Source organism: Lissotriton vulgaris, chromosome 5 (genome assembly GCF_964263255.1).
Source record: "Lissotriton vulgaris chromosome 5, aLisVul1.2, whole genome shotgun sequence".
NCBI classification, from domain to species: Eukaryota; Metazoa; Chordata; class Amphibia; order Caudata; family Salamandridae; genus Lissotriton; species Lissotriton vulgaris.
The window spans coordinates 973,442,539-973,467,665 of record NC_141693.1 but is presented as its reverse complement, the minus strand read 5'-3'; the positions used below and the strand labels follow the sequence as shown (position 1 = coordinate 973,467,665).

The following is a 25,127-nucleotide window of genomic DNA, read 5'->3' as shown; positions in this document are numbered from 1 at the left end:
ACAGACACGCACTAACACAGAGGATTACACACACAAATACAAACACAAATATGTACATAGTGACATTCTCACATACACAATCACAGACGGACTAATACATATCACATACACATTTACACAAACAATGACTGAAACATTCTTTCACGCTCATAGGCACACACATACTCATACAGTACACACTCGTAAAATCTCATACACCTGTGCTTGCATGCATGTACGTGCACTTATATCCAGTGTTGAGAAGAATAAAGTAGCAAAATAAAAATATATTTTTAGAATATTTATCTGACTTTCTCCATTATTCACCCTCATTGTACTTAACTGTTTAGCTTCATTGAAAAATGTGTGTTATCTAAATGCCCAGTGGTATTAGGATAAAGAGGGAACCCATTAAACTGAAAAGCTAAGAAATGGAAGAAAGCCTGGAGGCTGGAAAAGCAATATTCTCAAATTTCCTGCCGTTAGGTTTTGTCAGTGCTTGTTGCTGACGTTGAGCAGCAAAAAAAAAAACAAGCATTGGCATACCCAATAGGTCTCACCTTTGGGACCTGCTGCATAACTAAATAATTATAAGGTCCCAAAGGCGAGACCTATTGGCTATGCCAATGCTTGTTATAGTGTTGCCAAGATCACTACTGTGTATCTTTTGTGCATACAATTCTAGCCAGCATAATCCTGCTATAAAACGATCATGCTGATTTTGGCCAGTGAGTTCATCCTAGGATTCAAGTTTGACACGACAGACACTCCCTGATTTCCGCCCATTCAGCCATTCAAATCCAGATTATCCTTATCTCCATTCTTTTCCTTCCTTTTGTCTGATACATTTGTATTTTAGAAGAATCAGGTCTCAGGTGTTAGGTTTCTGTCCATCCCCATGACTTTCAATTATCTGTGATAAATGGTCACTTCTATTAAGTGTGTGCTTCCCTGATAAAATGAAATTTACAATGCTAGTCCTCTGGAACCCCGCCCACTTCTCCTTGTCAATCATTTAATTCCCTGAGTCAATCAATGTAGTTCTTCTAATTTAACGCCCCCACAACAGACGACAGACCCCCATATCATTTCTTCCTGTAATGAGATTTTTTGCTGAACATTCTCCCTCTCTGATCAATCCATTCCCTAACCAGGCTAATGGTGTTTGTATAAAATTGTTTCAGTGTTCGTGTCAATAATCATGTTTCAGTGGTTGCTGTCACTGCCTCTTAATGAAGTAAACACAAAATCATTCTGTCCTCTGCTAATATATATTCGCTTTTGTTATTTCATGTTCTTCGTAAACATACAAGGTTTAAATTATTAACCAACTTTTCTAACAGGTATTCTCTCAGTATAATATGTTCAAACTTTATTATGCTTTACAATTTGAAGTGACATTTCCTGGAACTTAATTAAAATCGATTTATTGATCAAGAAGTATTGTGTCGAGCACCTGTACTTAACCCAAGAAGACCGTCTCTGAAACGGCTGCGGTTTCTATAGCAGCAGAATATTAATGCGATGTTTAGACAGTGTCAGAGAGCTGAATAAAGCATGGAACGGTGTGATGATTTTTGTATTTTATAGATAATCCTGGGTTAGAAGATATCATTTATTTTCCAGTTTGCAAGCATTCATTTTTCTAAAGCTTGGCGAATCTGATGAAAAGCCCTTAACCAAGGCAGTTACGAAGGAAATCTGACAGTCCGCATCGTGTTAGAAATGTGTAAATATACCCGATTATTAGCATCATTTTTTGAGAACTACGTCCAAATTATTGGATGAAATGCCTTCCATAGGACCTGTGTTAGCGAGAAGGAAGCATCACTGAATCGCAAAATAACGTTATTCAAAGAAAAGTGTCTATATTGCAAGACATTAGGGGTGCAATTTTTGAAGGTAGTAATTGTAAGCAGAAACGTTAATTTTATCATTGCATTAAGCCCTGCAGTGAAAATTACGAGGAATGTTTAGTTATTTTTGCAACATTCTTGTGGACTATTTTTCCCAAGCCTTGCAGTAACTGGGAAAATCAAGCAGTATATAAGGAGGTGAGATAGTGGACGATACCTACTGACCAGGATACTTGGTACCTGGGCTCGCAATCCTCCTTGACTCTCCCTTGCAGCGTGGTTGAGCAGCCCAAGGCTTAGAGCTCAATAGCGGATGTGTGAGCATTGAAACTGATTAATCACAGCACTTATCACAGTAGTAGACAGGAAAGAACGTCCTGTCAATTATTGTGATAAAAGAACAACATATCTGTGCAGGAAAGGACATTTTACAGCAGTCAAAACTTTTACATCTGAAAGAGACACGTTAGTGATAGATTCCTTACCTTAGAATGTCCTTGGAGCATTAAGTTAAAAGTAGAATAAAACAGGATTTTGTAGCCTCGGAGGTCTCAATATTTACTTTCAGACTTAGGCACGTTTTGGTTCTCAAAATCCTCCACCGGGGTTACATTGGCAGGGCTCCATTAGGCCAGCTAGCTTCACCGTGTGGTTCTGCTAAAGTCTTCTTTGCTGAAAATGCCTGTTGAGTGTGTGCCATTCTTGAATTAACTTTAGTACATTGCCCGGTCCCTCAGAACCTAACAAAACGTCAGAGAAGTGTCTAGTGCTGGTAAAGTCACTGCTGGCCTCTCCATCAGCCCCTAAGGCACCAGGGCAGGCTTTGAAGCAACACATCTATATTCAGTTGGGGTTGTCTCTAGGTCCAGGCGATCAGCAGGACCTTCTTTCAAGCAAGTAGCCCTAGTGCCTTTTGTGTCTCAGTAGCATCAACAGGTGGCCAACCACTTGGTACTCTTGGAGCGCTGTCAGTGTTCTTTACTCTCAGTCAGAAATGCAAATTCTTTTTGCTTTTTTATGTTCTCCCAGTTCAGGAATGTGATTAAGAGGTGGTGATGAAACTTTCCTGTGACATGGCCTACCTCCTTTTAAGGCATTTTCTTTTCCATTTTACTACAAACTGTCGTGTAATCCCCAATGGCCCTATTCTTCTTTCCCCTGATTTTCCTTTCCAGACATTGCCTTAATGGCAATTAAGGCAATGTTAGGATGTGTGAATGGCAAATTTATCTTTTTTGGTTCCCTAATAGCCAGATCCCTGATTTTAGAAATCATCTGTCACCTATGTAAGCATAATGAGGAATATGATAAGAGGAGTAACAGTACACGAAGAGACGTGTTGCAAGACAAATCTATTCTATGGAAGTATGTTGGCAACATGTACAGACAGTCTGTTTTTATTGAAATAGGTCATTTATTTTAAAATATTTTCAACATGGGTTTTAATTTTGAAACATTTGGAACATTAATTTGGAAAATTAACTGTGTTCTACGTCTTGTAAAGATTTTCAAGCCAGTTACATCCACTTTCCTTGCACTTTGCCGTCATTCAGTTATTCTCTTGCTTGCCCTACCAAATGGTGTTTTATTTTATCTTTGCCTATTTATTCTTCTTTCATTTATTGTGACAGTTATTTATAAACATATATTTGAATGTCTGCTCTGTTTCATAGTTTGTTTTATCAAATTCTCATTTTTTTGTTTGAATATATTTTATTAGCATTTCTTAATCATTGGCAGTTGTATTGAGTACATATATTGACAAGAAGCATGTAAAGACCGTAATAAAAAAAAAAGAAACCATACATCACTTGTAATCTTTTTACATCATTATTGCGGCTGCTTTGTTCAACAGTGATTTGCATAAAAGTTTCAGAAGGTCATTTATGTGCAATGTCGGTTTCGCAATTAGTCTGTTGAGGCCGTATATGGTGTGTCTTCTGCCTTTGTGTGTGTGGTGTCATCCATGATTGGGGACAGCATTGGGAAGGATGTAATAATAAACTGTGGTGTGGGTCTGTATGTGCTCCCCAGGGTAGCGTGTATCCTGGTCATATCTTGCAGTCTATGCGTGGTGTATCATACATCACATTAGCTTAAGGGAAGGTACTGAGTGCCAAATGAAGTGCAATTACCAATATCACATATGCAAATTTAGAAGAGTCTTATCAACAGTGATATTACCCTGATTTCATTAACGCAACAATTGTATAAACAAGGGGATGGGATAATTCAGGGGAGAAAAGGGGGAGGAGAGCGGAAAAAGTCTTCTTTAGGCATACAAAGTGGGAAAGGGGGAATTGCAAAAAGGGAAGGGGTCCAAAAAATAATGAAAATGAGGCGTGTTCGTTAGTGCTAATGTTAATTGTGGGCGGCGAGTGTCGGCATGCGAGCGCGGGGGGAGCCCTACCAGGCTGTGGCGAAAATGCTGGCTGCGTCCGGCGTGTGGGGCCGGGGTATTCTTTCAGGGGGAGAGGGGAAAGAGGGGAAGAGGCGGCGCAGCCGTTTCTATGATTCAGGGAAGTGTCAGTATCTGTGTGTGTGGGGTTTTTAGGTATAATTTGCTCTACTCCCTGGTACCATTGCCGGGATGTGGATTTGCATGCCATGCTGCGCGGCTAGCCGCAGGCAGGGAAGGAGGCGTGGGGCGCCTGGGATATCTGTTGAGTCTCATGTCTGTGGTCTATTCCGAAAGTGTGTCCTATTTCACGTGATTCCTTGCATTAGACTGGCTTGCTGGAAGGACTCCAGTGTAGCATCCCAGAGGTGTGCAATAAGGAATTTTCTCAGTCCCATCGTTTCCTCTCGGCGCAGTATTGTGCCTTCTGCCCTCGCCCAATTGGTAAAAGAGGCATACCAGTGTTGTTTAACAAATTCACATGTAGTACTTGCTACTTTTATTTCTCGTTATTCAGAGATGGACATTGCTGCTTAAATTCAATGGTAAATGATTGAGCCAATGTACTTATTTATTTATAGTTCTATCGGGTCAGTCAATTTCTTTATTCTCGATAAATTAATATCATATAAAGACAAAAAGCACAGTCATATAAACATACAAACAGTTACAATGAAATTAGATTAAAAAATGTACAGTCAATTACAATAAATTTCGATAGGATTAAAAATTTCATAAAAATAGAGCAATGTTTTTCTTAAAACTCATTTCATATCATATATATATATAAAAAAGGAAGTATACATAATCATGAGGTCTATTTATCACAAATATTCAAGAGCGGTGGAAGTGTGACATTTCTCCTCCTTATTCGATGTGCCGCAATTAAAAAACTGGCAACATGAAACATTATTTTTGGTGAACCAAGTTGTTTTAGGTACACTAGTGCCGGTCTAACTTGTAAGAATCCTGCCTCTCGGAGGATTGGCAACAGGTATTTCCTCCTGCACTATAGTTATATCAAATTATGATTTATTTTTCAGAGAATGCATTGGGCTTAGCTAGTTACAGATAACTTTCACAAATATAAAGTATCTTTAAAGGAAATTGAAAAAGAAAAACGTTGTTGTTATCGAAAATGATATGATCTTATACTTTTTTCCCCATTAGATTGAAATAAGCCCACTGGAGAATGCAATAGAGACCATGCAATTAACCAATGAAAAGATCAATAACATGGTCCAGCAGCATTTATGTGATCCAAATCTGCCGATTAATCCTCTCTCCATGCTCCTCAATGGCATTGTGGATCCAGCTGTAATGGGAGGCTTCACAAATTACGAAAAGGTACAGAATGTTCAAAGATGGTGTTACGTGTTTTGCTAAGTATTTAATTCTTCTGATGACCACAAGATGAATTTCTTTTAACGTTTTTCTCTTTCTCGTAAAACAACATTATAGTGATCACCCTCACAAATATGTGCAAACCTTATTTAATTCCATGACCTCCGTCGTATTTGAATTTTTCTGTTCCCTGAGGAGTGAACTTGAATCCCATTTTATATCCTCATTTCTTTTTTCATTCAAAATGGTTCCTGTCCCTTGAAGTTCAAAATGCAGCAATAAATGTCTGTACAAAATCTGCATGTGCTGAGGAGTCAGATTTCACCTGTAACAGGTAGACCCATGATCATTCAAGAAGCTGGACATCCAAGCATGTGGTTGGGTTTTGCTTTAGAATGTGCACATTTTGATCAATACACCCCTAAAAATCAAGCTTGTTGTTCCCAAATGAAAAGTAGTTTCTCCTGTGTGTTGTGCATGTTATCATTCTCTTTACAGATTAGATAATTAGTTGAGTAGTAAGTGTGATTTTAAAACCCAGTATGTTACATCTGCAGTATATGATTTCTCTATTAAATTATAGCTCTTTCATCAAAGAACTCTCAAAGAGATTAGCTGGGAGCATATGAATAGGTGAAGATAGATGGGTATGTGCCTTGGATATATTTGTAGACACTCTCTGCACTACTAGCTGTACTATGTTTTAGAAGAATAGATTTACACACCAGAAGGAGTAGGGAGTAATAAAAAATGTCTTTGTCTAGTGGTTGCACGTGCTCGGAGGTGTCGCTATGCCTATACCCCGGTCAGGGTTAAAAACGTGAAGGATGGTGGTGATTGGGAGATGTAAGTGTGCCCATTTCCAAAGCACTCCTACTCCCCTTGTTGGGGATGGATCCAGCATTTATGCCCTGGAGTCTCAGAGACCCCTCTTCGAGAGTTCACAGTGACAAGGGAGTCTCACATAGCGGAGAACTGGGAAAGATCCCCTTACCGCTGGGAGCCATTTCCTACCCAACCGGACATCGGACACTGTGTTTCTGCTGGGTTTCCTACCCCATCCCCAACCTCTTCCCTCCTTTTTTCTTGAGAGTGTCCCCATGGCCAAAGCACTCCTCTCCCATTGTTGGGGAGGGAGCCAGCATTTATGCCTTTGAGTCTCAGAGACCCCGCTGAGAGAGTCCACTGCGACAAGGGACTCACACATAACCGAGGACTGGGAATTATCCCTTTACCACTGGGAGCCGTCGCCTACCCAGATGGACATCAGACACTTTTACTTCCTCGTCTCCACGCTGTGTCTCCTACGCCCTTCCCACCTCTTCCCTCCTTCATTCTTTGTCTACTTCCCCATTCCTTTCCTCTCTCCCCTGAGTTTCTCTCCCCCTGCCTGCTTTGTTTATCCTTATGCCTATGCTATGCTTTTGTAACTCATGTAACTACACTCCAGCAACTGATGTAACTGTTTAACTATGTTCTGAAACAATGTTCTTCCTCATGTAAAGCGCTCTGATACCTCCGGGTCTAGCCAGCGCTATATAAACCTTTTCAAATGAAATGAATAAATGAATGTGCTGCTTACCAGCCTAGGGGCACAGATACACGGCCGAAACATATAGACAGCCTGGCAATAAGGAGGGATGTAAGGAGCACATTACATCTCCCAATCACCATGGCCGGAGGGTCCAGGAATAAAGTGTAGGCATAGCAACACCTCTAAGCTAGTTTTAATCTACACTGCACTTTCACTTCCCGTGATCCCAGGCACTTTTGAAATAATTGTTTCTCTTTTGTGTTGTATATGTCTTCCCCTACCATATTGCTCCACCCCAGGCATTGGCTGCGCGGGGGTGTTTGGGAGCAGCCCTATGATGATGCATGTCACACAATTGTGTGAGTGAGGGCAGTAGTAAGACACATAGCACATGCCACCACTAGACAAAGACATTTTGTATTACTCCCTACTCCTTCTGGTGTGTAAAAGTATTGCCTGGGGATCCTTAGTAGGTGAGTCAGTTATCCTCACCCCTCCTCTTTTGTGTGAATTATTAGCAGAATAGATGGCTTTTGGTCACCAGAGATCTAAAGCTGCCCCTAGTCAGACCTAAAGTGACAAACGTAGAACAGTTTGCAAAGGAATCCATTTCAGAGAGAGAGAGTGAATTAGACCAGTGGGTCAGTAAACAAATAAAAGTAAAAAAATGTTGGCTCTTGAAGAAAGTTTAATGAAGTTAAAAGGAGAACTCAGAAGAATTAGTGGTAAGAACAAAGGGCTCCAGTTTCACCACCCATGCCAGGGAAGGGCGGGACGGAGAGAGAGAGTGGGAGATGGAGGCATTGTGGCAGATTAAGACATTTTGTATTGTGAAGCATAGTATGTTTTCATAACGATTATGCCATCGGATTTTGCATGTACACTATCTCAATATTCTTTTTGTCATTTCTTCAGGCTTTCTTTAATGAAAAGTACATGCAAGAGCACCAAGAAGATCATGAAAAGATAGAAAAACTAAAGGAGCTGATATCATGGCAGGTAAAAACAACGTATTGAAATTGTGTGGGAACTAAATGTCAGTGTAAATCAGCATATTATCACTTTTGACACAATCCTGGTATTTTAAGAGTTCATCACAGCTTATGCATCAGCATGGCCTTTCCACTGCTTAGGAGCACGCGCAAAAGGTCAGCTTTTCAAGTGTGACATATTTTGCCATTTGATAACTTCAAATGCCACACTGATAATGACCCTTCTTCCCTTAACATTTTTTCAACATCATAGAAATGCAAAACAAATTAAACTGCTATGATCCAATGTGGACCTGAATTACATTTTTTAGGTATAAACAAAGTAAATGCTTCAGTGACATGAGGAGGGAGAAGATGTTCTGCAATTAAAACATTAATAATGATTTTAGGCAGTGGTTAGTTGTAGTGCTGTTTTCTATTTGTGGGCAATGACAGAGACTGTACAGGTGCCTAATTTTGATTAATTTTGTCCAATTTTCCATATGGGCGTAATGGATGCATTAAAAAAAATCGTTATTAAAACCATTTCTTCCATTTAAGGTTATATACTTGACTGTTTCATTTGGAACACAGCGGCTTTCACTCTGAAAATTGTGTAGGTTTACTATGATGTTGGATGTTTTATTGGATCTCTATAGTGTAGATCAAAGGGCAGTACATGATTTTAGATCCTGGAAAGAAGTGCATGTATCAAAGGGGCATTAATATTATTACCAAAGATGTAGCTCTTCTCCCTGAAATGGATAGTCTTAACTAGACTATAATGATCGTCGTCACAAGTATCCAAAACTCAATGTTTTTAATTTTAAGATCTGCAACAAGTGATTGCATTCCTTCATTTGGAGACTGGTGATGTGATTTTACTTATGTTTTTGCTGGTGTTCAGTGTCTGATATACAAGTTACAATATTTATTATTCCTCAAATTACTGATGTTGTCGAACTGCTTGCATTTAAAAACTCCGCCAGATTTCCTTTCCTCCCAAATGAATGCAAATGTCAAACTATTTGAGATGAAGAATGCTTCTGAGCCTCTGTTCCAGTAAAGGCCAGTGGGCCACTTTGCAAGAAACCTGATCTAAGTATATGTATGCTTTTCAATGGTATTAGAAATGGTGCATCACAAGACAGTGTCCATATCCACCATCAGAATTTCTGCTGCACCCAATTAAGTAACTGCGCACAACATTTATACTAAGGTACTAGCTGCTCAACTACTGAATTCAAACTGGAGCAAATTCACACTGGTTAGGCAGAGTTTTTGAAAGTTGTGCTGTCAGTCATTCGTTGTTGGTTTTGTTACATTGTGATGTATTGTTTGCAATTTCCCCCCTCCTCCCTACCACGGCCCGTAGACTGTTTGTCCAGGCCATGGTGATAAGCACACTGGACCATGGAACTTCCCTTTTGACAGAGATTAGCGAATCACTGGTCATCAAGCTCCAAGTTGTTCAAAACACTGCTGCCAGGCTTATTCTGAATCGCCCTTCTGACAGTTCCTCAGCTCCCTTGCTGAAGTAACTACACTGGTAAAGGAAATATTGTCACAGTGGAGAGCAGTCAAAGCACATTAAAAAACAGGAGCATTTCTTGAAAACTAATCAAAATTAGACGTCACCATTAAGTTATACCGAATAAGATTGTGATTTTATTTCATCACAAAACAGGAGGTCAATTAATTCATAAAGCACAATATATTTCAAGTTGTAAACACATTTTTAAAAGAAAAGATACACAGAGGATGAAGTGGCAGGTGCATGGGATTTGTGATAGCGATGTGAAGAGGGAAGGTAGTGTGCATATATACATCATCAATCAGTATTTACAACCTATCCAGCCAGAAGACTGGCTTACACATATATGACAAATCACAACACCATTGATGCAGATATCAAATCTCTGTCATCCTTTTTTGATAAAATTTGGCAGCTAACCTAATCGTTTCCTGCCAGCAGCCCCCAGCCACACTTTACCAATCAACCGTGGTCAGCGCATTTCTACCCATAAACACAGCTGTACATTTTGAGAGCCCAAGAGGCCCGGCTTCTATATCCCCATCCTGAAGTGATCTTGCTGTTTACTGGTGCCTCCCATTCCCCCTCACCCCAGTCCTGATGAAGACCCCACCTCCAAGGCGCCAAGTTTACTGTTCGAAATGTTGACTTTTTGTTTTTTATTGTCATACAAGGATCACAAGAAGCAATGTATCATCTGCATGGAGACTACCCTGATTGCAGCCTCAGACGACGACAGATCCAGCCACAGATGACATCAGGTCCCACCTTGACCAAGACAAATGGAGGCTCTGATCCTCCTCAATATATCAGCAGCGTTCGACATAGTATCCCACCACACCCTGGTCGAAAGATTTCACAGCATTAGAATCCAAGGAGACACCCACAGTGGTTCCCCTCCTTCCTCACAGGGAGAACCCAGAGAATTGGCCTTCTGCTCTTCACCTCGGAAACCAAGAATACAATCTGCGGCATCCCTCAAGGTTTGTTCCTCACCCTATTCAACACCTTCATGACTCCTTTGGACAACGTCATTACATCTCTTTGACTGAACTTCACACCCTACGCCGGCATTACCCAGCTCATCCTCTCACTATCAGACTACCACTCTGCCATGAAACTTACACAGATGCATGACAAACATCATCGACTGGAGGAGAGACAACTGCCTACAACTCAACACTGACAAGGCGGTAGTGCTGATTATTGGAAATAACTCCCTATGAAACAATACCTGATGGGCCAGGCCGACTGACCTCAACTGCAACCTCTGCATCATTCTGAACAGAAAGTTCAACATGAAAAGACAGATCAGTAGGTTCTCATCCACCTGCTTCCTCACCCTTCGCAAGCTCTGCAAGATTTTTAGGCGGCTCCCCAGCGACATCAGACACACCGTCACACAGGCCCTGGTCAACAGTCGACTGAACTACGTCAACACACTCTACTTAAGAATCATCTTGCACTTCCTCAAGAGACTGCAAATCATACAGAACTCAGCAGACAGACTCATCCGAGACCTCCCTAAATGGACCCACATCAGCCTTTGACCGCAAGAGGCTCCACTGGCTCACCATTCAGAAGAGATGTCCGTTCAAGATGTAGATCCACACCTTCAAAGCCCTCCACAACCAGAGACCAGCGCACATCAACTACTCGCTGAACTTCCATCTTCCCTCCAGACACTTGCGCTCCTCCTCCCTTTACCTTGTCCATACCCACACATCTGTCACAGCAACAGTGGAAGATAGTCTTTCTCCTAACTCAATGTGAAGGCCTGGAATGCCCTCCCACTTTACCTATGGACCTCATCATCCCTATCGAATGCAGAAAAGGACGCAAGACCTTGTTGTTCAACTGAGCCCCCTGAAGCAGCACGCTCAGCACCTGGATACCCTCATGTGTGATTAACCATGCTATACAAATCCTGATTGATTGATTGCAGAAGGGCTTATTATCTATCCAAAATATTTTATCAGATTGATGTGTCAAAGTAGATAAATATCGAAATACAGTGGAAAGGGCCGAGCCATGGGCCACTTAACAGGGTTGTGGCTCAACATCTGAACAAAAGTTAGAAGGGACACTCCTTTAGTGTGGCATGATGAGTACACCTTACATCAACAAAAGGTATATTCTCAAATACCTGTTCTTGACAAGTGTTCAAAGAGAACGCTATGATCTACTGTGTCAAAGGCTGTGGGTGCTTGAATATAACCAGGTCATTGATATTCCTTAGGTTTACTTTGCTGCAGAAGTAATCCATTATATGGACTGTGACCAGTACGCTCCCTCTATTTGGTATAAAAACTTCTTGAGCTGCATGAAAAATAATGATCACAATCTTATAAACTTATCTTAAGAAGAAAAATTATTTATTAATGCATTTACATCTGAATATAGAAGATGCCTTATGACCTTTGTATAGTCAGCCCTCTCGCCTGCCATTCCAAGGTCGCACATTTGTCGTTCACACACCAACTGTCTAAGGCAAAACATCATTTTGTTTTTAAAATCCAAAGTCTCCTGCTAGATAATCAAAATCAAAATCTAGCCTAGCTCACTCTGAGTCTAGATCATAGTGGGACTCCAGCAGAGAGCCACTGTAAGGCATTTTAATGACTAAATTGCTTTAAAATCTGTTAAAAATAGACATGGATTCCAAGGCTTTAGTCCTCAGTTCCACACTTGACCGTTTGTCAGAACCCTCTCTGTCTTCGCAGAAGCAGAACAGCCATTGATCCATATGCCCGCCCACCGGTGCCGCCGCGCTTCTTACGGAGCAACGTCACCAATAGGGGGGAAAAGGGGAATGGGAAAGAGAAGAGACACTCCTTCAACTGCTACCACCCTCGTGCTGCTTCCAGGAATCTCCTATGTTAAAGTTCCTAACTGCTCAAAGGGTGCCTAATACACAGAAGGAGAGAAAACATAAATACAACAACCTATAGCCTAAATATGCAATTCTTAATGTGCTCTAAGGTTAGGTTATCGCCCTACCAGCGGTTACCGGAGTATTAGCCTCTCTTCTATACTTATGTTGTGGATGCAAAGGTGTTCAATCAGGGATGGTGTTTTGTTATCTGCAATAGAGAGAAGATATCATGAATTGAGCTCAAATAACATTTCCCTAAACTTGGATGCACACTTTCTCAATGATACCTTCTATCTCCAATTGTATTAAGATAGCTTAATATTCAAATATAGTCTTGATAAGGTGATTGTCTTTCCTTGGTTGGTTCCAGTCTTTTGCCAGTGCTAATGTCCTCTAATCAAATGTGAGCAAAAAGGGTCCAGGAAGGGAAAAGAGGGAGGAAAGGTAAAGGATCAGCGCAAGAGAGGAAACAGCAAAACTACTTCGGTCGTAAGCTCTCTGCTAACTGGCATGATATACAGCGTTACTTTCTTAGAAAAGTCTTACTTGAAGACGGAGTTGCTGAAACAACAAACTCTCTACTGGAAACTCTGACTTGAAGAAGGTACGCTGGTGTTTTGTTTTCTCTGCAATATGAAGTATTGGTTCGCAACTTCCAACCTTTCAAAGCTGGTCAGAAGAAACCAGGAACTTCTGACGAGTTCCTAGAAAGAAATATCTCTCAGAGGGCTGAAGAGATTCAAGAACCCTCTCGCAGTGTGGTACATTAATTCGACTCTGAAAGCATAATTCTCCTTAACTGCTAACTCGCATATCTCTGTGAAAACCGTTTTCTCCCGCTCTACATAAGCTGCGGAGAAACTGTCCTAACGTGCGTTATCTAACAAATCTCAGTTGAAGTGCGCAGCAGTAATCGCGCGCACATCCCTTAACCACTAGACTGCGCAAGTGTTTACAAGTGTGAAGGATAACTGCTACGAATGCAGCGGCCATCTTGTAGTGTCCAATTGCTTATTCTAGATCATACCACCAATTAAACAAACTGGGTTTGACAATGACTCTTGTTCTTTTCAAGGTACTGCGTGGATGCTGATTCATTACTGTGGCAATTGTGAATTCCCTGACACAGTTGCAAATTGTTGATCCACCATCGGATATTATTGATTTCTTTTGCGTAGCATAGTGTTTATAATTCATCTGTCCTTATTTTAAGTGTCTGTGAAGTCCTTTCTTAAAATTATAAGCTAACTGGATTGTGTCATGTATGCTTTGCATTCTCCATCACTTTCATCAGGGTTTAATACTTGCAAGAAGCAAAATTACCAAATAGTGAGGCTTGTGGCATCTTACAAAAACACAGTGCCTTTCTGTCTATCTAAAGTTGTTGCCCCTGTGCTATGGGAGCTTCTGTATAGTGCACAAGGCCTTTACACAGACAGAGATACTCGTTATATGCAAAGAATACTATTATTTAATCTTACTGTTTTGTTTTACAATTACTAATCCTGACAGGAGATTCTATCAAATAAAGGCAAATTACCCATGCCACTAATTGCCATTAAGTTTTTTTGTTTGCCCATCTGCATCCACATCTATGTCCAGAAAAGATACTTCAAAAACAATGAAGCACCAAAATTCTATTGATAGTTTGCCCTACCTTTGAACTCTCTATACACGACTCCTCATGCACTAACTCACACATGTTTATTCAGAAGCTAAATCAGGTGTGTGCCTGGGGGTCACTTATGGTGAGTACAGAGACCGAGCAAACAACTTCTTGGTGCTATACTACCACTTCTGCCATAATGTTCTGGTGCAGAACACTCTGGTGTGCCTGTAATCCCAGAGAAGGCTAGTCTTGGCTGATCAAAGATCACCACTGGGTGGATAGTGAGGTGTAAGTTCCTGAAAGTCATCAAGACCTTTTCATCAAAAAACCTTTTTGTGGTTTATAGAGTCTAAGAATGTAGTGGCATTGAGAGCCCTCCATGCTTGTTTTACAAGGCGTTCTTTGTCAAAGCTTAGACACAGACAGAACTCCCTGAATGGCACCTGTGCCAGGCTTCATTATATTCATGGGCACTCCTATCTAGACCAGTCATTGTAATACAATATATTTTAGTTTTGCATTTAAATGTAGGAGCTATGGTTTGTCATATAACAGATAAATGAATCCAATCCATGTGAGCATAAGTAATGCATGTTCCGCAAACGAAATGTTTAGCAGGAAGTGAGAAATACATTAATTTGATTATGTATTCTTCCAAAGCTTTTAAAAGTTATGAATCATTTTTCCCAAAATATTTTACATTGTTGTACAGAATAAATCAAGATTTTTATGTGGCCTTGATTAACCACTTCAGAAGTATAACATTGCTCAGAAGTCTGAACCTTTCGTTACACAGATGTAGTAGACTTGATCCTTATATAGCTCAATCAGAAGCATTTTCCCAACCTAATTAATCCTTAGTTCTGCATTTAAAAGTTCTTCTTTACAAAATATGATATAGTTTAATTTGATGTTTTTACCTTATTGTGTATCCTATAAAAAAGAAGCCAAAGGAGAGTGAGGAAAGATTGCATGTTTAGATCTAGTAACGTAAAATCATTAAGATCTCTTAAAACCCTAACCACTGCTGTGTCATTGAAGCAGTGGCGTAGCAAGGGGTAGGGGGTGGGCGGTCCGCCCCAAGTGGCATGAGTTTTGGGGGCAGTGGCCTCGCCCCCCCCCCCGCTCTTACATGAGTTTGCTGCAGGGGCGGCAAGTATAGGAATCCACGCCAGCGACACACCCCACTCTTCATCACAGCAAAGGCAGGCACTGCTATGGGCCGCAAAGTGCCGAGCTATACCACTGCATTGAAGGATTTCAAGATTTTAACAATCCAGGCTAAATTGTTAATGTATTAGTCACTATTCTATATTTCTAGCTTAATATACTAACTGTCAGAAACATTCTCAAGAGAAGATAATAAAATTGTTAAATACAGGTAATCCTGTGTTGCCTTTCGGGATTTGACAATTTCTGTTGTGTGGCAAAATTCTGGTATTGTAAACACATTCCAGAAACAAAAACTGCACTTGATGTGTATTGGGAAAAATGGATCTTCCCGTAATGTTTCTGGCAGACCTTCCTGACTCCAGGCTTCTTTTGAGCGTGGTAGACATACACTGCCCCAAGTGGGTTGGTGATTTCTTTCCTAATCACTAGATAGGCATGTGAGCAGCATGGAAGCAAACCACTGATTTTATGGACTTTGGCTTCAAGCTGCCAGCCACTCCAACAATGAGACAGGTAGGTCAGACTTATCCTAATGAACATTTTTGCAGCAGGTAATACTATAGATTGCTATTTTAGGTACATTTCAAAGTCGCACGGTTGCTGTTTCTAGCCCCAAAAGTATGAAACTAGAGAATCTGTGGCATTAGTCATCTCTCCACTATTGTGACTGAGATAATGAGGTTTACCTCATTCCCTCTTTACCTAGAAAACTCAATGTTCCCTTCTCTGCATGCTTACCTGAAAGGTATCACAGGAAAAATGCATTTCCAATATTTATATCTGCACAAGTGTACGCAGCTAACCCCTTAATGTACAATAAGTTAGTCCATGGATATAATGTATGATTTCTCATATTACGGTATGTAATTTTCTCCTGTGACGCAGTACTTTAACTTAGAGGCATTTCGAAAATCTAGTTCTGCTCTTTACGGGGCTTGTCTTTGCGTACACTCTGTATAATGTTCACTTGTGTTATGCCACACCAAGTTTTGATTTCCCTGCAGGCACTAGAAGTTCACAACTTTGCTCGACAGAGTGCAGTTATTATTGGTATTAATATCAGCAATATTGTATTACCATGTGGTGCTTCGAAATCAAAGAATGTAATTGATTTTTCGTCTTCAAAATAAGATGAAAATGCACACTTGAGGTTCTCGTGGTAATGCCAATTCTTCCACTCAAAACCAATGGTCTTGCTGTACTGCTGGTGACGTCATCATTCATGTTTCGTGCACAAAAGCCAAAGAGCATGATGTCTTCAGCTGCGCCGCGAGAGGATCTGGGCTTGGGTGTTGAGGTAGTGTTCTTGTACCACCATGGTTATTTTTGGTGTATGGCCACAATACTTCAAATGATTTTGGAGGCATTTCTGCCCTGTATGTACTGACGAAAGAGCGTAACTATGCCTGAAAGACCATCTCAGTTGCAGTGTCGGTTACAAGTCCAATCCCTTTCACGTGCTGATGTACAACGATGGATCAAAATCCTCTGTAGGGCGGGTAGGTGTGTTCCATCAAATTAATCCAAATTAATGTTCACATCTCAGGTGAAAATGCAATAGAAAGTTCCTCAAAATCATCCAGGAATTCATAAAGATAATCATGCCCACTTTTGTAACCACATTTTGAAAGTAAGGCTCATCCTTGTTGGCGGCTTGGTGCACGGGCGGCCGGGTCATACTAGGCAACAGTAATACATTGAGAGTGGTTGAGTTGGGGGTAGACAGTCAAGCATACCACTTTTCACACAGATGCTATTGAATGAAGTCAGGGTACGCTGCCGCTTGAACAAAGCTCAACGCGTAGCATAAGTGTAGTGTGGTAAAAGGGCACGTATTTGCATTTACCACAGTTAAATGAGCGTAATTCTTTGGGGCGCGAAACATTAGTCACCGCCACCATGGAACCAATGGCAGTTCTGTTAAAAGACACATTAGCAGAAAGTGGAAATGGAGGGGTCTGGTGACAACAGCATGTCTACCTTTCCTAAAGCATAGACATAACTGCTGCTCGGTGACCTCCCATTTGTACTAAACCACAAAAGCTCTCAACTTCCACACGTCTTATCAATTAATATATTGAGGGCAAATATCTAGCAAAGCCCTATTTAATTTAGAAAAAGTTTCCTTTACGATGCCTCGGCGGACATTTTGAAGAACAATAATTTTACCCTGAGTGTGGTGTTGCGTGCTTGTGGCGGCCATCTTGTTCCCTCCTTGTGCATGGAGGCCATTACAATCCGCTTGTTGAGTTCACTTAGATCAATGGCATAGGGTCAGATGTGAGACTGGGTTAAAATCAGAAGGATTGGTTGAGCTGCTGCTGGCGCCCTAAGGAAAATAATGTGTGCTGTTGTCTACTTTAGTCTTGTAAAATAAACGTGCCTGGTCCCGAGTTTAATGCTGCTTTTTAGGGCTCGGCCTACGCCCACGAAGGGGGCGGAGCTTCGAGCTCCTAATGTTAAAGAAAAAAAAAGGTATCTCTAGGGCTCTGGCCAGACACATTCCTTAGTGTTTTATGGCATCTGCCTAGTGATTCGTCTTCGCTGTGCTGTCTTTTTAGTAGCCTTGACGTGATAGGCTATATGTAATTTTCGTCCACCATTTTTGGCATTTTGTGAGTGGTTACGCGCACGGCCGTCCATTAATCTTAATTAGGAGCTGTCAGGGTGCCTCATTAAGTGAATCCAGATGGCCGGGTGCGTTCACCATTCAGCAGCGCTCAGCGCACAGCTGCTGCATGCTAGGCCGGGTCTTTTGGACTAAGTGCAGAACTTGAGAAGGTGAGTGATGGGTTTGTTTTGGAGGCGGGGGTGCTCTCTGTACCCGTTGTATGTTTTGTGTCACGGTGTGTTTTTAGTTGTTGCCTCCTTGCTGCGCGCCCGTGTGCGATGCCCCCTTTGTGTAAATCTGGCCGTGGAGGGGGGCGCTGCCTGTTTCCTCTGCCGAGGGGCTGAGATTAAAATACCAGGTTGTGTTTCATGACGGCTTCTGCGGCCATAAACCAGGGAGGGAGTGAGCGGCGAGGCCGGGGCGAGCCTCACTTGCAGGCGCGAGATGCTGGGAGGGTCGTGCTTCCAACGAGGCAGATCAGTGGGTCAATGCGCCTGCTGCAGACACCCCTCACCCCGGTTCACAGACAGTACCGGGAGGGGTGGGGCGCTGGTTAGCCAGATTAGTGTCACGGGTTCAAGTCTCAGCAAGAAAGTTTGGCAGGTTAATGCCCCTGCTGCAGACAGTTGGCTGTGCAGTGTGCCCAGCGGGCCTCGGGTGTCAGTGTGTGAAGTGGGTGACTTAATGTCCCTGCTTTGGATGTTTGTTTGCTGCAGGCCACGTGCTCCGATGTAATATAGCTCGACGGGGAATGCCCTGTGTTTTCTGTGCGCACACTGATCAAAAGGTTTGAATTTTACAATGACAGCTCCGAGGGTTCATGCACTCTCTGCAGGTGTTTGTGAGTCTGCGCGCCACAAATCATATGGCCTTTTCTGTTATGATTGCTAAGCGCTAAAATGCCCCTGACGCATACCTGTTTGTGTGTACCAGATTCAGAGCACCGATTCCACTCCAATCCCTTTACAACACCTCTGCGGGTTGTGCCCCTGTTGCAGAAATGTGTGTGTATGGTACATACTATTGGTTTCATCACAATTAGACACTTTGTTGTCTGGACCCATCTATTGCTGATTGTGTGAGGATAGGTGTGTACAGCTTCATGCTACGTGCAAATGTGCAAGAACTAGATTTAAGTTTGACCCGTGCACCACTAGGACCTGGAAAGGTTGGCTCATGAAACAGGGGCTCGAGCTGTGTGTGCTTTTTATTATGTTCGATTTTGCAAACTTCTCTGTGGTGCGTCCTCCTTTTACGGGTTTGAAGAAAGGGTACTGAGACAAGACAGCTATCTGGACTAAGAGACCTGCTTCAGAGCTATTTCTGTAGCCTCAAGGCCCAGCAGGGCCAACTTAGCTTTTCATCCTTAGGTCTGTCTTTTAACCTTGAGATGTTGGTATGCAAAATACAAGAGCACCATTTAGGGACCCTTCTGCTGACATTAAGGGGTCGGGAAAGGTGTAATGGGGGGTTGCAGTTCTGAAATGGCATGGCTTGAGTCTTTTAGGCGGACTTACTTATATGTCAGTAGAAACCTGACTTGACAGGCCGGTGCTCGTGAGAGGCCCGAGGGGCTGGGGGCCCCCAGACGGAAGTAAACTCTTCCAGCGCGGGTGCCCTGTAACCATGTTTACAACTGGGAACCCTCTTGCTGTAGCAAAACCTCTCAATCTCCCAGGTGACCCTAAAGGCCTCAAAGTTATCAGCAAATCAAAAAAATCTGATTTTCTATGGAAGTCTCAAACAGGCCATTACTAAAGTTGGTATCACTGGCACGCTGCAAATGTTTATATTAATAAATATCTATTTAAAGTTACAGAATTTTTGAAATAATGTTATGCGATATCTTTTATTTTCTATGTGACTTAGGTGATAACTGTTACTGCGGTTCTAGAGGCATTAGAAATGTAGCGCCTAGTCAGGCCAGCTCCACCCCCTCCCCGCCCCCCACCTACACCCCTCCTTGGTCCTTAAAGAAAACAAACCTGCTGTGGCCCCAGCGGCTCAGGGCATGTGGCCAAGGCCACAAGATTTATGTGGCAGGAGAGGTCTAAATCATGCGCCAGGGTTGAAAAAAATTATGAGGTAAAAAGGCAAACAATGTAGTATAATGCAGCACATTTGACGGTAGTATTACTTTCTTACTTTGCCATTTTTTACACGTTAAGACTGTGTACGAATGTTTCACCTCACAAGTAAGTGTATCACCTAAATACACCCTAGCAACAGAAAGGGGCCAATCAACGGCTGCAAAGGGCCTTTCGAAGGGCAGCCTCTGCGGCCATGCTTTTAAGTACCTTTTCGTCTCTTTTAGCAAGAATAATTTGTTGTTAACATCTGCAGACCATGCATCAGATGATGGATTATACGGCGCATGTGGCAAATCCATAATTATGCGGAAAACACCACACCTGCAAAATCGTATAATCCTATAGGCCAGTTTATGAGTTTGTGGTGAACAAAAATCAGAGCCGCTGTTCTTCCCCCAAAACGCGTGTTTTGGAAAGCATCGCACGGCGGAAACTTTGACATCATACACAACTGACTGAATGTTGGGGCAGCACATTTGTTTACCTATTTCTCAAAAACATGGTTCCCTTTTTCAAGCATTTACCAGTGCCAGAAAGAAAAGAACTTTTTGAAAATCTCTCCTCTGAGCAGTGTATCCGGGGGTCTAGCTCTTCCTGCTCCTCTGCCAGCTCCTCCGCTTCTGTCTTTACCTTCACGCTTTCGGGCTGAATGCCCCACTAGAGGGGGACTTGTCTTCAATCCCCTCCGCTCCTGGGGTGGGCAGCCGAAGCTGCCCGGGAGAGCTGGCCGGGAGGGGTCTCACGGCCATCTCTAGACTCCATGAGCTGGAGATTCTCCTGCTCAGTCTTAATGAAGCAAATTGTCACAAATGGAAAGCTCAACTTTCATTTAGGAAGAGATTCATGAGTGCTGTTGAGGGTCATATTGAGAGTGCAGAATCAGAGTGCAGAATCAGAGTGCAGTTTGAGAGTGCAGTTTGAGAGTGCAGTTTGAGAGTGCAGTTTGAGAGTGCAGTTTGAGAGTGCAGGATGAGAGTGCAGTTTGAGAGTGCAGAGTGCAGATTGAGAGTTGAGACTGAGCTTGAGAGTGCAGATTGAGAGTTGAGAGTGCAGATTGAAGATTGAGAGTGCAGAATCAGAGTGCAGATTGAGAGTGCAGAGTGCAGTTTGAGGGTGCAGTTTGAGGGTGCAGTTTGTGAGTGCAGTTTGAGTGCAGTTTGAGAGTGCAGTTTGAGAGTGCAGAGTGCAGATTGAGAGTGCAGATTGAGAGTGCAGATTGAGAGTGCAGTTTGAGAGTGCAGTTTGAGAGTGCAGTTTGAGAGTACAGTTTGAGAGTGCAGTTTGAGAGTTGAGAGTGTAGATTCAGAGTGCAGATTGAGAGTTGTGAGTGCAGATTGAGAGTTGTGAGTGCAGATTGAGAGTTGTGAGTGCAGATTGAGAGTTGAGAGTGCAGATTGAGAGTTGAGAGTGCAGATTGAGAGTGCAGATTGAGAGTGCAGATTGAGAGTGCAGATTGAGAGTGCAGATTGAGAGTGCAGATTGAGAGTGCAGATTGAGAGTGCAGATTGAGAGTGCAGTTTGAGAGTGCAGATTCAGCGTGCAGTTTGAGAGTTGTGAGTGCAGATTGAGAGTTGAGAGTGCAGTTTGAGAGTGCAGATTGAGAGTGCAGAGTGCAGTTTGAGAGTGCAGTTTGAGAGTGCAGTATGAGAGTGCAGTATGAGAGTGCAGTTTGAGAGTGCAGTTTGAGAGTGCAATTTGAGAGTTGAGAGTGCAGATTCAGAGTGCAGTTTGAGAGTTGTGAGTGCAGATTGAGAGGTGAGAGTGCAGTTTGAGAGTGCAGATTGAGAGTGCAGATTGAGAGTGCAGATTGAGAGTGCAGATTGAGAGTGCAGATGCAGAGTGCAGATTGAGAGTGCAGATTGAGAGTGCAGATTGAGAGTGCAGTTTGAGAGTGCAGATTGAGAGTGCAGATTGAGAGTGCAGAGTGCAGTTTGAGAGTTGAGAGTGCAGATTGAGAGTGCAGATTGAGAGTTGAGAGTGCAGATTGAGAGTGCAGATTGAGAGTGCAGTTTGAGAGTGCAGTTTGAGAGTGCAGAGTGGCAGTGAGTGCAGACTGAGTGCAGAGTGACAGTGAGTGCAGACTGAGTGCAGAGTGACAGTGAGTGCTGACTGAGTGCAGAGAGACAGTGAGTGCAGACTGAGTGCAGAGTGACAGTGAGTGCAGAGTGACAGTGAGTGCAGAGTGAGTGCAGAGTGACAGTGAGTGCAGAGTGAGTGCAGAGTGACAGTGAGTGCAGAGTGAGTGCAGAGTGACAGTGAGTGCAGAGTGAGTGCAGAGTGACAGTGAGTGCAGAGTGACAGTGAGTGCAGAGTGACTGCAGAGACAGTGTGTAAGGGTGCAGGGTTCACATTGTGTGAGTGTGCAGAATGAGTGTGCAGGGTAAACAGTGTGTGACTATGCAGGGTGACATTGGGAGTGTGCGGGTGAGCAGTGTGTGAATGTGTAGGGGCAGTGTGTGAGTGTGCAGAAAACACCACACACACATACACCACACACACATACCACACACACACACACCATACACACACACCATACACACCATACACACATACACACATAACGCAGACACAAACCACACACCTCAGTCTCTCAACACCACACACTCGTCACCACTCAACACAACACACTCTCCACCACACTCACTCCCCAGGCTCACCCCAACAGACTCACCACCACACACTCACCAGCACACAGAAAACAACACACACAACAACACACCCCCAGCCGTCAATGAATGCTTTCACCATGCACAAACACCAACAACCATCATCCATCTGTGCACACTTTTACCAAGCACACACCCACCAGCCGTCAGTGCACCCTTCCACCAGGCACACACACCTCCAGCCGGCAGTGCACTTTTCCACCAAGCAATCGCAGTATGGTACACTTTACTTTTAAACATATTCATATAAAGCACAGCATGCCACCATTGGTAAAATTACAATTCAACCAACATACTTCCACTACACACCACATGCACACACTCCATAACACATGGCAAAAAGACATTGGCATTTACAATGCCATTAGCTCAAACTCAAATAAATCCGAGCCCGATTGCATTTCTAATGCTTGTTTTATTTTACCAGCTACTTGGAGCTTCCAATTGCTAAGATAGCTCCTGTGAGTTTTCACTTATTTTCACATTTGCGTTTACTTGAATTCAAACAGTGAGGCTTAAACATAAACTGACCGAATTATGAACATTTCTTGTTAACAATTACAAACATATATTTGCAAAATTATACACGTTTTGAACAAAAACAACTCAAATTAGATCAAGATTCTAAACACATGCAATCTCAACTATGCAATATTTTACTCATGTTGCATAAGGGTACACCAGAAATAATTACATTTCAGTCCTGTCTCCTGATTGCTTATTATGTTTCGGACTGAATATCATCAAGGGTATTGTTTTTTAAGAAATAGTCAATTGCTCATTTTGCGCCGTTGGTGATAATGGATAAATCACTTTTGGAAATGCCGACGCGTTTCCAAACCCGGTCCTATAATTCGGGTCGGGTTTTTCCTCAGGGCAACCTGGGTACCTGATAAGTTAAAAATAAAAAACTATTTTAGTGCCTTCTCCTATTTCTTTTCAGCTAAAGTAGCGCTTTTTAGGTCTCGTGACCTATCAATGCGCATGCGCATTGATAGAGAAGCGAGACTATAGGGCTTTAAACAAACTTTAACTAACTGGCGATTTGGTGCTGTGCCCGTGCGCTTTTAGGTCAATGCGCAAGCGCCTTGACCTAAAATGCGCGTGCACAGCATCAAATTGCCAGCCATCTGTTGCCCAGCTTGGTGCCGCTCCACCCCCTGCCAGATCAAAGGCTTTCACGGCCGGCCGTGCTCTCAGTTTCACGGCCGGCCTGCCGTGTAAAGTGCACTTTTTATTTACGATGCCCACCATACAACCTTCTTGAGCTGTTCTTTTGATGGATGAATGTGGTTGCTTTGATTTCAATTTTTAGTCACTGAACGTGCGCTGCAATGGATTTCTTTAGCTTAAAAGAATTGTTAAGTAAGTTATTGGTCTTTGTCAGTAATGCTCCGTTTCGTTTTGCACAATATATGCAGTTTGTAGAAGCACTATTTTTTGGGCAATGTGTTTTCTTTTTCACCAGCTTTCTTATTTGTGTTTTCATGCTCTTTATTTAGTTGTGTTGGTGACTTTTTATTAATCGGCTGTAGAATGTGCTGTATTCACACAGCTAAGTGGATAGTCTTATTTATTTCTAAATGGTCATGGCTGGTTAAGGTTGCGAGTCAGCGCAAAATAAATTATTTTATATTGTATAATCCGCACTTGATGCATGCGGGTTCAATGTAATCCAACACCACATCCACCACCACATCCACCACCACATCCACCACCAGATCCAACACATCCACTGCATCCACCATCACCACTGCATCCACCACCACCACCACCGCATCCACCACCACATCCACCAACACTTTAATCACACCCACCACCACTACATCCACCACACCCACCACCACTACATCCACCACCCCATCCAACACCACCACCACCACCCCATCCACCACCACTGCATCCACCATCAACACTGCATCCACCACCACCACATCCACCACCACATCCACCACTATATCCACCATCACATCCACTATCACCTCCACATCCACCATCACCACAACATCCACCATGACATCCACCGCCACATCCACCACATACACCGCATCCTCCACATCCACATCCATCACCACCATATCCACCACCACCACACCCACCACCACCACATCCACCACCACATCCACCACCACCACCGCATCCACAACCACATCCAACACCTTATCCACCACCACATCCACCACACCCACCACCACCACTACATCCACCACACCCACCACCACTACATCCACCACCCCATCCACCACCACTACCCCGACCACCACCACTACCCCATCCACCACCACCACTGCATCCACCACCACCACCGCATCCACCACCACCACATCCACTGCATCCACCACCACCATCCCCTCCACATCCACCATGACATCCACCGCAACATCCACCATCACCTCCACATCCACAATGACATCCACCACCACATCCACCACATCCACATCCACCGCATCCACCACCACCACATCCACCACCACCACCACCACATCC

The 25,127-nt window shown here is 42.9% G+C and overlaps 1 protein-coding gene across 1 annotated transcript in view; it reads left to right on the top strand.

Annotated features, from left to right (window-relative positions):
* DOCK1 (dedicator of cytokinesis 1) overlaps window positions 1–25,127 on the top strand; it is a 1,358,032-nt gene that overhangs the window by 1,206,877 nt on the left and 126,028 nt on the right. Inside the window, exons 45-46 of the mRNA XM_086922569.1 lie at window positions 5,404–5,580; window positions 8,027–8,110. Of these exons, the coding sequence (XP_086778695.1) occupies window positions 5,404–5,580; window positions 8,027–8,110 (261 nt within the window). The remainder of the gene's footprint in view (window positions 1–5,403; window positions 5,581–8,026; window positions 8,111–25,127) is intronic.